Genomic DNA, 15,134 nt, shown 5'->3' on the forward strand with positions numbered 1-15,134 from the left:
ACGTGCGTTTGTAACCATAGCAACGTGAATGTTGAGTCGTTAGCGCTCGCTTGCTAGCATCTAACTAACTAACTCCAGGCCAAACAAACAAACACTCACTGCAGTTTTGAAGACATTTCCAATTCCCTCATACATTCTCTGTCGAATAAAAAATGATGACAATACAATACAAAAACAATACATTACATATAATACATTACAATACAGGAAGCACTATAAAAAGTCATGATTAAAAGATATTACAAATATATAAACATATACACACATCAATGCCTTACATATAAAGAACTATACCAGTGCCTGTAATTGGTACCTTGTAGTGCTAAATTTGATGTTAGACAACCTCAAGATGATGTCATCTCAGAGTGATTAAGCCAGCATATAAATGTGTACATGAGATTTATTAATACAGTTTGAAAAGTATTTATGTCTGCAGACACAGACATTTCACTTGCACTGGAACATCTTGGTCTTTTTAGTAATATTCTCATTGCATCATTATATGCGACCTGAAGTCTCTGTAAGCTTGCTTTTTTATAGTTTGACCACGAATGGGCTGTATACAGAGACATCTTCACTCTATCTGAACACATACCAAACATCTGTCATGTCTTCGGTAAAGAAATGTCCAAGATATTTTACCTTATTACAGACACAACGATTGTTATCAGACAATTTGTAGTCTGGAAATTTTAGACATTTGTCCTCCTTCGTTCAACAGATCAAGACTACACTCTTACTGGCATTGTATTGGATATCATGTTCCACACCATACACAGAATGATACATTGAGGAACATACATTGATAAGAAACCCCAAATGATTGTTGAGGCAGATACTGATATGAATATAAATAATAAAAACAATTGTTTAAAAATATATTCAGGGATAGCTACTGGAGAACACTGAGGTCATGTCCTTGTATATTTTACAGGTATTTGTGGGATTTAGCAGACTAGGGTAGTTACATTCAATACACTTTACAATAATAAAAAAAAATTAGATAAAATGTGGTGTATAATTTAAAAGCTGTATTTTTAATCTCAACATATTTAATTTTGACAACTTTAAAGCCAAGAAAAAAATAAATAATCCTGTATTTGCCCACAAGCATTGCATTCCTGGAAGTGTGGAGAGGGCTTTGAAGCCGCATTTAAACCTTCATGTTGGGGAAAAAAAATGCAGAAAACATGATTAAACACTTAACTGAAAAAAAAAAAACATATTATGAAAAATCCAAATATTTAACATTTTAAAGACTTAGTGTATGCTGTGCATTGGGTGACTCTTAACCTCAGTAGTTTAAAAATCCTATGGCTGGATATAGTGACAGTTGTTTTTTATAAGCAGCCCTTAAATGTGTTTTGTTTTTTGACCACAATGTGTACATTTTAAAGTTGAAAATTAAACTTGTCAGTGCTTTCTTATGGACAAACTATGGAGCACTGTTTCTAAATAACCTAAAACACTCAATATGGCATTTCATAGTGCAATTTCTTCTGCTAATATTGGCCTGCCCAGCCTCTAGCGTGTAGTAGCCTACAAGAAAAGCTACAAGGTAGGTCATTTTTGGCATTTTCAGTTGCATCCAGTAATGGCAGGATTTAATTTATGAAATCATGGTATCTGGCACAGAGGTCACACTATATGGGTCCCTGCTCATACAGATATTCTGGGCAATGTGGACATAGTACCCAAACAAGCTGTTAAAAGATAAAACGCACTGTAGATGTCAATAATGAACTTCCAAAGACAGAGGTAAAGGGTATAGTGTAGTTTGTGAGGCAATAAACCAAGATCACAGATCTTCTACAGCCAAAATAACAAACAGGCCTATTTTTTTCCCACCCTCTTACCTATTGTGCCTGCTTGTTTGAGGTTGTATTTTGCTGCTGTCATTCTGCAGTGGGCAACATGCAGCGCGCTGAAAATTGATTTACTGGCAGAGATTTAGATTTTTCCATTACGCAGCACACATGTGTTGCCAGGGTGGGTTGTGCTGCAAACAGCCCTTACATGGCTACGTATTCTTGAAAACACACCTGTCTTTATCCTCAACTGTGGCAAAACTTTTGTTCCTTGCCGACTGTCACCGCAGCACACTGTAATGAGTTTTGTTGTCCATTATTAGAGTTAGATGACAGGGGTCATGTTCACTTCACCCACGCTGCATACTGTATTTCTGTGATGTCTTTCACCAGATGGGTCGCTGACCTGCTCTCTTACCCGGGCCGGGGTGTGCAGAGGCACAAATGGAGCAGCAGGAGCAGATGGGAGCGAGACGGATGAGAGGAGGATGAGACAAGAGCTGTGTGCTTAATATTTAACCAGTGAGGCAGCATGCTGCTCCGCCCAGGAGGTGGGGGGGGGGATAAAATCATCACACTGAAGTGACATTGATTATAGAGATGCTGGAATTCACAGGTGGAAAGTAAAGCGTACTATACTACTCATGTTTTGAAGTGGCACTTTTTTCTTAAAGCTTCATTAGGCACAATATTTTTGGCCTCATTGGGCAAAAACTCCGTAATAACCTTTCAGCATATTGTAATTCAAGTGTTCTGAGAAAAAAACTGGACTTCTGCACCTCCTTATGGCTGTTTTTTAAGGAATTAAAAAATCTAGCCCGTGACAGGAGACTTTGGCCAATAACAAGTCATTTCAGAGAGCGAGCGTTCCTATTGGCTGTGCTCCGGCTGGTGGGCGGTGCTTGGAATTTCCTCGACAGATCTCAACATGGCTGCCAGGTCACAAATTTCTTATTTTACAGCTAAACAGTACACTACAAGATGATTTTGAAAACATTTGAGGAGAGAAATAGAAATTACAGTAACAGAATATTAATTCATATTTGATCAGCGCTGCCTAGTTTCACTGGTTGATCGGAGTCCGCGAGTGATTGACAGCTGCTCAGAGACGACAGGCTCCAGCTCGGCTCTGATTGGTTGTTTTCCTCCGGTCTGTGAAATCTTGCAGATGCCATTAGGAGATGATTTTTTGCATCAATGTGCTAAAGTTCCTTCATTTGACATTTATTTGATTCACTACATCAACCGAAAACAGACTTCCTGTCTGGCTATTTTACATGTTAACACTTTCTAAATAAATTTTTTAAAAGTAATTTTTCTGTATTACAATAAATATAAAACCACGTACAGTATACCATAATAGAGAATTTTATAATTATCATGCACCTGTAAGAAAAACTAAACACTGAGTAACTACAACTTTTAACACTAGAGTACATTTTACTGCCAATACTTATTTACCTTATAGTACATTTTTGAACTCATAACTTTTACTTGGAGTATTTTATGTATTGTGTTAACTAAGGTGAAGGATTTGAGTACTTCTTTCACATATGTGTATCATCAGATTTGGGATACTTATCTGATGTATTCATGGTTAATTTGTTTTTGAGCTGAGGAGCAGTTTAATATATTATGCTGGTGCTGGCGTTAATGAACATTATTTGGATAATATAAGAATAATAGTGTATTCATGCATTTAATTTGAATGCAAATTAGTGGTCAATTTATAGTATGGTGGTGTAAAGATCCAAGGAGAAAAGAGGTTCTGCAGCAGCGCCCCCAATTGAGAGTTACCTAAACTGCGAACAAGCGGTTCTCCCTCCCGGCCCCTTCATTAATCAGCACACACTGGTCTAACACACACACACACACACACACACACACACACACACACACACACACACACACACACACACACACACACACGGGAACTGGCACTATATTGGCTGCAGACCAGTGGGAACCTGGTTTCACACACACAGATTAACACCACGCCTGTGGACGTCAGCACCCTAGAAACATCCCCTAGAAAGCCAAGTGTATGTTTAATCCCCAACAGTCGAACCTCAAGGTCACCCACGTTAGTAGAGAGTAATTATATTCATGACAACATGGAGTCTAGTGACATTATTCACTGTCCATTTTAAAGCCTCCAAAGGAACTACAACGCCTCGGTACTCTTGTCTATACAGTCAAAAGTTTTGTTGATATTTTTTATATTTTCAAGTGACTCAGTTCAAATCATGTCTACAGTGAATTCCTCGTTCAGACTGGTTGCTAGCATTAAAAACTAGGACCGAGGCAGCCTCACAACAACTGTAGCTCACAGAATGTGGTTAATTAATTCCTCTTTCCATGGCCAGCTAGTTACTGGGTCAGCTGCAGCCAGAATATATGATAAAGTAGCTTTTCATCACCTGAAACTAGAAAGAGCAGCGTGCACTTTTATGACACATATAGTAAGATAGTCAACAGCGACCATGAAAAGGCTTCTCAAAAATGCCTCTATATAGTTTGGGAGAATGGTACCATCATGTGGTTGTATTTCTAGCCAGAAGAGCCCAATATTTCGCATTGGGTTCTTGTCAAATCGCGACAGTGATGGAGTAACAAATTGACTGCTTTGTTGAGGCTGATTTAAGATGTGATCAGAAACCAGGATAAAGTAGAAACAGTACATCCTTCTACTGTTAAGTGGAACACAATTCTTACAATCAGGTACATTAAAGAAAACATACTTATTAATTATATTATGTTACATTTCTGCCAATAGATCCCTCTAAATGTTACACACTGTTCCTTTAAATTCATTTATTGCTGCTGAAGGCATTTTTAATCTCCTTTGTTGTGTTTGTTCCCTGACCTTTTACAGTTAAAGAAAGGTACCATGAGTCAGTCAAAATGTCTTAGGCAACCAGATGAACAAAAGCAAACACATTTTTACATATCTGCAGCTAAGTCAGTCACAGACATGACGTGTCCCTTCTTGTCACATACAAAGGTTTGAGCGAGAGGAAAGAAAAAAGCGTGTTGATTCCTTTGATTTTATTCCATTTGTCACATAAAATAGTACATTATCCATTTGTTTCTCTTTTTATGTGAGAACCCTTTTGTCATTAAAGTACAGCAGCCCGAAAATCCATCTCACCTTTTAAATGCTTTTACAATTGTCAAAGGATTCCTAATGCAATGAACAGAGCAGGTTTATCTGTTAAATTCAAAATGACGTGAAAGCACAATAGGCCAAATTGGTTCCCCGATTATGAGTCACAGCAATAATTACTCTGGATTAAGCTCACCTCGAATAATAAGCCTTGAAGAGAAGTAGCTTGCATAACTTTTATCATTAGCATAATAAAGAAAAAAAACAGCTATTGGTAATATTGACAGAGAGACAGGTTAGACGGTTCCCTGGATTCTGTATTTCCAGGAAGAGATGCTGAAACATGAGGTAAAGTAACCTTTTACAGTTTCCATGACCACACTTACACATCTACCCGGAAGATCTTTTCAGCTGTTATGTATGAGCAATCACTCTGTTCTTGAAGTGCATCCATTTTCTAGTGTAGAAATTATGTAAATCTCTTCTCTGTCCAGAATAAATATAGCCTAGCAACACACTGTGCTTTCTTAGAAAACTGTCACTTATAATTGGGACAAATTAAAGACAGTATGAGGGGGAGCATCAGGGAGAACCGTTCTGCAAGCCTTGGCTAAATACGATGATTAATTAGAGCTATCAACACATCTTGGAATGGACCGAAACATCAAAAACTCAAGACCTCTTACGGCACGCTGATTTTGTGCCTGAAGATATTTCAAGACATGGGAGATAGTGACTCCATGGATTAACAGTTGTGAAGTTGACAGACAAGCCTGCTTTGCATCAGGATTTCCAAATAAGCATCTTGACAAATGACATAATCCACTGTGTGCATCAAAGGGGCTAATGGTGGGATTTTACTGGTAAAAAACTTCATTCAGGGAACCTGTGAGACATCCGAGACAAATTTTTCCTAAAGATGGCTTCTCTGGATTTATGCTTCGGCAGTTGTTGGCATAACTCTCACAAACAGAGTTTTGGTGTCTAGAGATTTCACTGATGAATCATCTGGCAGCTCTGAAAAAAACACAGAGACATCAAACAGTTACAAAGTATGTTTGTTTATATTTATGGATAACATTAAATGTGGAGAAACATTTAGCGAATCACAAAAGATCAGTTTTAAAAAAACAAACTCCAAAGATCTTTAAGCTGCTCACATTGTAGTTTAGTTTATTCAAATGAGGTAATATAAATAAGAGGATCCAAAGGTAAAACTTTGGGAAGTCATTAAGGAATGTGCTGAAAAGTTTTCATCCACAATGCACAACTTTACTGCATCTAAACTGTGCCATCATATCACAGCCACTTACAGTACTAACTGACCTGCTCACTTATGGATAAGAGGACATCTGATCTTCCTCTAGCATGTCATTCATGTTAAATGTAGCCTATGTTGCAGGTCACAGAACTGAAACGCATGTTAGCTAAATAAAGTTAAAGTGATATTTATAGTATCTGACAGCATACACAGCTAAAAGTTACTGCCACTTGCAAATCTTATATTTGTCAGCTGAAAACATTTAGTCAAGTCATGTAAAACCTGTGTTATCAACTTTACCTCTCCTGGCTTTATTTGCTTAAGCTGATTTTAAAGTTAAAAAACAATTTAAATGTATCATAAGCTGGTGCCAGCTGACAGTAGTCAGGGATTAAAACAGAATAACAAACTCGCTCCGGAAAACTACTTTTCTTCTCAGTGACATGTTAGATGATGAAGGTAATTTTCTCCTTGCTGTATATCCGCCCAGAATTATTGGCCTTAAATCAGTTTCGAAGTCGTCTATGTGGATGCTTAAGTCAATATGATATCGACCATCTTTTCTTCTTACCCTGGCTGAAGTCCTCGTCCAGGTACAGTTTGAGCCGTCTGCTGCGGAGGCCAAAAACCTTGGCAGCCTCAGACAGCAGGCCTGAGTAGTCGAGCCCATTCTGGCCCACTGGGTTCACCAGCAGGAGGGTGCCCACCTCTCCTGTCTGGCACTCTGTGAGGAGATGGGAAAGAGTGTTGAAGAGAAGCGAACCAGACAGACTTTACTTCCTTTACAAATTGAGAAATGATTGGCTTGTTAGTGAAGCTCGCTCAAACGTCCTGGAAAGGTAACAAGCCTAAGCCTCCGCCATGGGAAAAGGGAAGAGACAGAGAGAAGGAATGATAGATCAAAAAGACGATAAAAGGACGATAAAGAGAGAGAGAGCCCGGCTGTAGGGTCAGAGGGGCAAGGTGAAGGGGTTTGAGTGTGAATGACTTAAAGGATAAAGCTGGATTATGGTACATTTCCTTCAGTACAATGAACACAGTACAACACACAATGAGTGTATTTGATTCCAGTGGTGGAAAATAACTAGGCGCATTTATTTTACAGCAATGGTTTCTAATTATTGTACAGATTTTCGGATTTTATATACAAAACATATGATCAAGCTATAAAATATGACGCATTATTATAGTTTAAACTACCCGACAGTATATAAAATAGTTAAAGGGAAGTTTGACATTTTGGGAAAAACACATTTGCTTTTTTGTCTGTACGGTAAATATGAAACTACAAGTATAAAGACTGAAAACAGAGGAAAGAGATAGTTTGGCTCTGTTCAAACGTAACAAGTAAAATGCAAGTAGTTTGCCAACCAGCTCCTCTAAAGCTCAGTAATTAACTTGTTCTATCCCATTTTTAAAATCCGCAAGTGACAAAATTAACAAATAGGGCTGTCCAGAATAGCATTTTTTGGGCTTCGAAGCTTCAGTGAGAAATATTCAAAGGTATTCAAAGCTATATTTAAAAAAAAGCCGAAGCATTCGAATACTGATTTGGAGGTCGATTACCATGGTAACGGTTGAAGCTTCGAAGCATTCGGGTCAGCCCTAGCAAACAGTGTTAAAACGACAACTTACAGTTTTATGGGGAGGTTACGTGTTGGACTATTTCTTTTCAGACAGCCAGGCTAGCCGTTTCTCCCATTTCCGTTTTTTGTGCTAAGCTAAGTTAACCGACTGCTGTAGCTTCATATTCACTATACAGACACGAGAGTGGCACAGATCTAGAGCAAGAAAACAAAATAAACGCATCAATAAATGATTGTTTGTTTGTCAATGTGTCTCAATCTTTATTGTTCCCAAGGGGGAATTTGGTTTGCAGCCAGATGATGCAAGTCATAAAAACAACAGTGAAAGAAACTGTTATTTTCCAAAATGTCTGACTATTTCTTTAAGCTTAGCTCCATCTTAAACATGAATGCAGGACTTTAATGTGATTTTTGTAGAATGGTACTGCTTTTTTTTTGCAGTTAGAACGATTGAGAAATATACATTGTCAGGGTCAGACTAATTTGTGTGTCAAAAATAAAGGATGCTATCTATTGAAGCTATAACGCTACATGCATTAATTTAAATTAAGCTTTGACTACACAGACAAAACCTGTCAGCAGGATAAATTGATAGTTTTGGTCTCTCCAGGGGATTTGTTGACTATAATTAAAAATGAGTAATGGCAGCCTTTTACTTTAACAGTGAGACGGACTGCCTCATCAGTTGTGCGTTACTATATGTACAGTACACTGTATGTGTGTGTGTGTGTGTGTGTTTGTGTGTGTGTGTATTTCTCACCAGCTGGTTGTGCATTGCAGAGCAGCAGGTTCACGTAGGGACACAGGAGGGTGTCGGTGGTGGGCGCGGGGCCAGGGGAGGAAGAGCCTGAAGTCACTGACAAAGTTTTACCGCTCAAAGCCTCAAGGTCAATTTTGCTCGTCAACTCTGTAACGAATACAAGCACACAATCAGTTGGGAAAAACAGCAAAATGTTTAAATTGTATTACCTTTTCCTTCTCGTAATGCCCAATAAACTCAACTAATAACTAAAAAAAAGTAGCATTAGATAGCTAACTAGGGTTAGCTTGTCGGCTCAAATGCTTTATCTACTGTTACGATAATGTATACAAAGATGCTACACAGTCCAGTTACACAAAAACCCTTGACTAATCAGTGCTCTGGACATGCATGTGCACTTCCATATTATTATCATCATATAGGCATTTGGATTATTCAAATTCTAAATATTGTGTGGGAAACATAGTAAAGGGAAATACTGTAGAAAACTGATTGAGTGCCAAGAAATGTGCTAGCTAGATAAATAAAAAGTAAAAAATACTAAATGTTTTAATTGATTTTATCAACTGATAAAGGAAAAGTATAAAGCTTTACATTATTTTAACATACTATTTGATCATTTAATTAACCGTATTTTTATTCTATGTATTCAGTTGTATTTTTGAGAACCATCACTGAGAACCTTTTACTATATTTAGTCAGTTTTGGGGCGATGACATTACAGTACGATGACCTACAGTTACTCGAGTAAAATGAGACGGCAGATGTTTCTACCGTAAAATAGTGATTCGCTGCGTTTATGTCTTCCTGAGGAGCTAAAAACCAGTTCTCACCAGTCCCGCCGTTGAAGAATCTGAGCTGGGTGTTATTGGCTCCAAAGATGCTGCTGCACACTTTCTTCAACTTGTCCAAGTCTAGTCTGTTATCCCCTTTGGGGTTCTCCAACAGCACCACCCCCTCTGAGCAAGAAACCAGTCAGACAGGATTACTAACGTAACCAAACAGTCAATTACAGGTAAGACAAGTTCAAATAGTGTGCGGTACATATCCAATTATCTCGATAATCAGCACATGTTTAATTAACAGTTCAATAGTTTTTACATATTACATATTGACAACATATTCTTGTTTGATCTTTTCTCGCTGGATAAACAGATTTAATATGTGCTACCTTGTTCTTTGTTGTTGACTTTCACCCTGACGTTCACATAGGTGCAAGCTGGTCCATTTAGAGGAGCCCGAGGGGCTGAAGATCCCTTTACTATGGTTAACTCCAAGTCTGAGCCCTTCAGCTGCAACAAAGGAAAAAAAGAGCATGACAAAGACAGACTTTTTATGTTCTTTAAACTAGAATTACTGCCTCGTGGTTGTACGCCTCCTCCAACCAGTCAAGTTGCATTTACATCCATCTGTCCAAAATGTACTCACTTCAACATTTTATCCTGTCATTGTCATAATTAACATATGAATTCTTGAGTCAAGGTCACGGTGACCTTGACCTTTGACCACCAAAATCTAATCAGTTCATCCTTGAGTCCAGATGGACGTTTGTGCCAAATTTAAAGAAATTCCCTCCAGGCGTTCCCGAGAAATCGCACCCACGAGAATAGGTCGGACATACGTACGTATGGACGGACGACTTGAAAACATAATGCAGAGGCATAAAAATCAAATTGTGACTTGTACCACAAATACATTCAGAGAGTGGTAGTATGGTAATCACCAAGAGGAAAATGTGAACAACCAACTCCACACCAAAGTATCACTGATGCTCATGATAACACACATCAGTCTGTTAGAGCATGTTTCATAAATGTTGAAAGGTTGTGGTCCACAACAAGCTGCTTGTTAAACTGCCCTTGCATCATAGTACAGCGAACAATAATCCCGCTTGCCCTGAGGTGTCCTTTCATACCTGAGTCTTTTCTTCTATGATGACGCTGGCAATCTTGGGGACAGGGAAGGGCAACATTGGAGCCTTGGTGGTAGCCAGGATGAAGTCAGTATGAGCCTGGATCACAGAGCCCAAGTACTCCCCCTCTGGCTGGCAGCGGTAGTACACAGTTATTTCATCTGATGGCACCAAATGACCCTGTGAGACAGGTAGTTGAGAGACAGGTAGTGGGTTTTAATATGTAAATGAACACCAAGCACAGCATTTATCAGAAGTGAGGATGTTTGTTTTAGGAAAAAAATAAAATAGATTCACCAGTATTAAAACAGAGCTAAAAGACACCAGGAACCATAAGTGAGTAATAAGCTCAATGCACTGCTCGAATAACTCTTCAAACATCGCCGTATAATAGAGATAAACTGATTTAAATGACTGCCAAGGACGCAAGGAATCACAATTTTGTAATTCTCGTCAAAGCTTTTTTCTCTTCTATAAGAAAATGAAATCTGGAGGAAACAATTACCTGAAAGAAGGAAGTGAGCAGGGGGGGGTTGGGGTGCGATAAACACAATGGAAGGACGGCCAAAAGAAGAGTAGGTGGGGATTAAATAGCAAAAAACAGACAGTGTAGGAACAAATAATGGCAGAAGGGAACAAGGGGAGATTTTTTATTGGATGAAAGCCCGTCTATTTTGGCATTGTGTGCTGACAGCTTCCTCTAACCTTGACACATTCAAACACATTGATCTCATCCTAATCTGCAGCGTGCAGCCATGCACACGTGTGCACAGCCGTACACACGTGTATCGACTGTATAGCGCGCACACACACACTCCAATTGCAGTATGTAGCTCAAGGGCAGAGGAATAACGTTAGCGAGATACAGAGGAGCAGTCAATCAATGGAGGAAGGTTTATAGGCTTTTCCTGCCAAGTCAAGGTACTGACCCTACCCTGCAGGGGCTAGTACAGTGTGAGTGTGTGTGTGTGTGTGTGTGTGTGTGTGTGTCACGTCAGATAGAGCTACAGAGATCTCCAGTTTGTGAGCTGTCCAGTAACAAAAAGGAAACAGTGACCTCTGTTTCTCACCCTCGCATGTGCTAACACACAAATACCCACGCAAAACACTGATAAAGAGACTCATGCACACCCACAAACTACAACCAAACATGTCAAAGAATTGTTAAAAAATTAATTCCCATCCCCGGGGTGGAAAATTCCTAACAGATCTCAGTTTGAAATAACTGGAGGAATTTAGCCTGGCCGGGAGCCAGTGCACACCACTGCTATAGGGGGACGGAAAAAACAGTTTGTTGCTTGTGAAAACAAGGGGCTGTTGGCTAATCCGTCTTTACTCCCCAGACCACTTCAAAGCCCCAACATTAGAATCTGAAAGGGGCCAGACTGTAATTAAGCTTCCATTAAGCCTGCCTTATGATGGAGAAACTTCTAACTGTGACGCTGCAGTGGAAAGATTTCAAAACGGCCCTGACAAAATTAGCATGGGACATAAAGAGGAAGGGGGGAGCACGGGGTGATCAAAGGGAGGGAAATGTAACAAAATAACACAGCAACATTTTTCATGCTTGGTCTACATTGTAGGGCTGCAACTAACGGTTAACTTTCATTCACTTCAATTAATCAATTAACAGTTTAGTCAACAACATGTCAGAAAAGAGTGAAAAATGGCCATCACGGTTTCCTAGAGCACAACATGATGTCATCAATTTTTTTGTCTGACCAATGGGCCAGTATGGAGCCCCGAAACTGAAAAATTGTAGCTAAACAGACAAGTCCAAAAATGAATGCATACAGTATAAAATAATGGGACTGAGCATGTTGCATTTGAAAAACTGTAAACCAAGACCATTTAGTATTTTTGCTGAATGAATTCACTTAAACAATACATTTAAATTGTTGCTAATTAATTTTCTACTGATCAACTAATCGAGTTTTAAAAGGTAGGGTGGGTTAAGATTTTAGAAACATTTTTGTTATATTTTTTGAAGTTCTCATTACGTCCCGACAGAAATCAATAAATCGAATGCTCTGACAAAAAAGAGGAAAAAGATCTGGTATTTGTGGCTGTCACAGGACTGTAATAACCACATCCGATCATTTTGACCCTGAATTTAACTCTACTATATTGATCAAAATATATGAGGAGGAAAGGGTGTGTGGTAAGGATACGGTCAGGATTAAGATGCTTAAGGCTAAAGATCACTGACAACAACAGATGCATGACCAAGGAACCTTTTGAAAAAGGTCAGGTAGCTTGAACCAGAAATCCTGTATTTTGTTCTAATTCTAGAGAGCATGCAGTGTCACACAACTCTTCCATGTGCAGGTTGTCGTCATCCTTACACAGAACTTTGTGTATTTTTTTTTTAGTCCAAATGTGCCATGTTCCTAAATGCTTCTTGTACTCAGTCAATTTCCTTTCCCCTGCTTCTCTGTCATACATTACTCACTATGCAACAGCCTAGAAAGGTATTTTGTCTTCCATTACAACTCAAATTGCCTCAGTGGCATCATGTTTTGCTCACCCTGGCACGGCCCTGATTGCACGAATTGGCAAACTGTTTCTAATACGTCGTAGTCGATTCATTAGACACTGGATTGTAAAATTCTCTGGTAGTGTGTTATGTGTCACTCTAGTTTCCAGGGACTAGTAGTGCTCCTGAAATAATTGTCCCACCTTCTTGCGTAGTTTCTGAATGCGGTTGATGACCTCTCGGGCAACGCCTTCATCCACCATGGACTGGTCCGGGGACACATCCAGCAGCACCAGGACCTGAAGGACAACGGGAGGGGTTTTAAACTACATATTGAACTGAAAATACACTGAAATCAAACAAAAGTGATCACTCATGTTTCTAAAGACTGATATGGAAGTCTTGCCCCATATACTGTACAGTACAAGCCTTTTTTTTAAATGTCAATTTTTTGCACCATTTTTTTAGGAGAAAAAAAAAAGATTTTGAGATACAAAAGTAAATAAAATTCACTTGACGTCATTTTCATGAGCTCATATTTGTAAGTCATATTTATCTTTGTATAACATGTTTAATTACCTAATGTTTAGATTCCTGATTGTTAATCATTAGCGATTGTTAAATTAAAAAAGATGTTGTCTGTAAGTCAATATAAATCCTACATGCTGTAACTTACAGTATATAGACATACAGTATTCACATGTACATGCTGTACCATACAGTATATAGACATACAGTATATAGACATACAGTATATAGACATATAGTATATAGACATACAGTATTCACATGTACATGCTGTACCATACAGTATATAGACATACAGTATATAGACATACAGTATATAGACATATAGTATATAGACATACAGTATTCACATGTACATGATGTACCATACAGTATATAGACATACAGTATATAGACATATAGTATATAGACATACAGTATTCACATGTACATGCTGTACATAATCATCCAGTCTATGTATATTCATTCAGTATTTATTACATTTAATTTTGTATCGTACAAAATGTACCTTAAAGGGAGATTTATCAAGTATTTAATACTCTTATTAACATGGGAGTAAGTCATATATCTTGGATGTGCACAAACACTTGGCCAATAAAAGTGACTATGATTCAGTATTAATTTGAGCACAAATATCAATTTTTCATCAGGACAGTACGTTGTAATATGTGGACAAAGACAAATATAGAATACTGAGGTATATTGTACATATTTTTTAGTCCATACTTTTATTTTGAAATTGTTTTAAAATCTCCCCCTTTTTTTTTTAATCAATCAACTGAGCATATACAGCAGCCTGGTACACTAAACACAAAAAAAGCATGTTGAGGCATGAATTAAATATTTTCCTGTTACTGTGACAACAAATAGACTTTAATGTAGACAGGTTGTACTCTAATCACGTACACCCCATGATTATTGCAATATGCATTTGACAGAATAGTAGCAGAGAGAGACAGAATTTCAGACAGATATGAAGACGTGAGAGTTTACTGTAGCCGCTGAGTGACCAGACTCAGACTCAGCTTCACCCCCACGCTATAAACTACACAGCTGAAATGTGCAGGGAGCAACCTTTATGAAATAAATCTACCTTACATGGTTGTTCAAACATTTATAATGTAAAAGTAATAAAAAAACAACAACCAACCACGCAGCAATAATGACAATATTGTAGTGTCATGGTGTTGTGTAAGGCTGAGCTGCTGCCAGCCCCGAACACTTTACCATGGGAAGAAGAAGGAGGGAGAGAGATGACAGGGTGACAGAGAAAAAGCACACAAAAGCAAACAGAAAAGGAACATGAGAGAGAAAGAACAGAGAGACAGACAGATGGGAGCTGGAGAGCCGGTGCAGGCGAGCGAGAGTAACAGAGAGAATTAAAAAGCCAGCTCAGTAAACTGGTATTAAGGTGCAGCCGTGTGGTGTGTATACGGTTGGAGGAGCACTGATTAGAGAGGGCCTGTGGGAAACGCATACATGCCGCTTTCCACTTAGCCGTGAAATGATTTCATACATCACACTCACAGCAAAGACGAATAAATGCATTTACAGTATATGGCAGCTTAGTGCAGCAGCAGCAGCAGCGGAGAGGCATTTATGTTTTTTTGAGATCAGGTTACATTACACTTTGCAGCTCAACCTATACAATAGTAATGTGGCAGTAAGGAGAGAGGGGTATGTACTGTGTGCGTGTG

At 38.6% G+C, this 15,134-nt stretch overlaps 1 protein-coding gene across 1 annotated transcript in view; it reads right to left on the minus strand.

Moving 5' to 3' along the window:
- Positions 1 to 4,841: 4,841 nt before the first annotated feature.
- iars1 (isoleucyl-tRNA synthetase 1) overlaps positions 4,842 to 15,134 on the minus strand; it is a 72,296-nt gene continuing 62,003 nt past the window's right edge. Inside the window, exons 28-34 of the mRNA XM_037770628.1 lie at positions 13,113 to 13,208; positions 10,437 to 10,613; positions 9,693 to 9,813; positions 9,355 to 9,480; positions 8,522 to 8,668; positions 6,747 to 6,899; positions 4,842 to 5,931 (exon numbers count right to left, since the gene is read on the minus strand). Of these exons, the coding sequence (XP_037626556.1) occupies positions 5,849 to 5,931; positions 6,747 to 6,899; positions 8,522 to 8,668; positions 9,355 to 9,480; positions 9,693 to 9,813; positions 10,437 to 10,613; positions 13,113 to 13,208 (903 nt within the window). The 3' untranslated portion in view covers positions 4,842 to 5,848. The remainder of the gene's footprint in view (positions 5,932 to 6,746; positions 6,900 to 8,521; positions 8,669 to 9,354; positions 9,481 to 9,692; positions 9,814 to 10,436; positions 10,614 to 13,112; positions 13,209 to 15,134) is intronic.

Source organism: Sebastes umbrosus, chromosome 1, assembly GCF_015220745.1.
Source record: "Sebastes umbrosus isolate fSebUmb1 chromosome 1, fSebUmb1.pri, whole genome shotgun sequence".
Taxonomy (NCBI): domain Eukaryota; kingdom Metazoa; phylum Chordata; class Actinopteri; order Perciformes; family Sebastidae; genus Sebastes; species Sebastes umbrosus.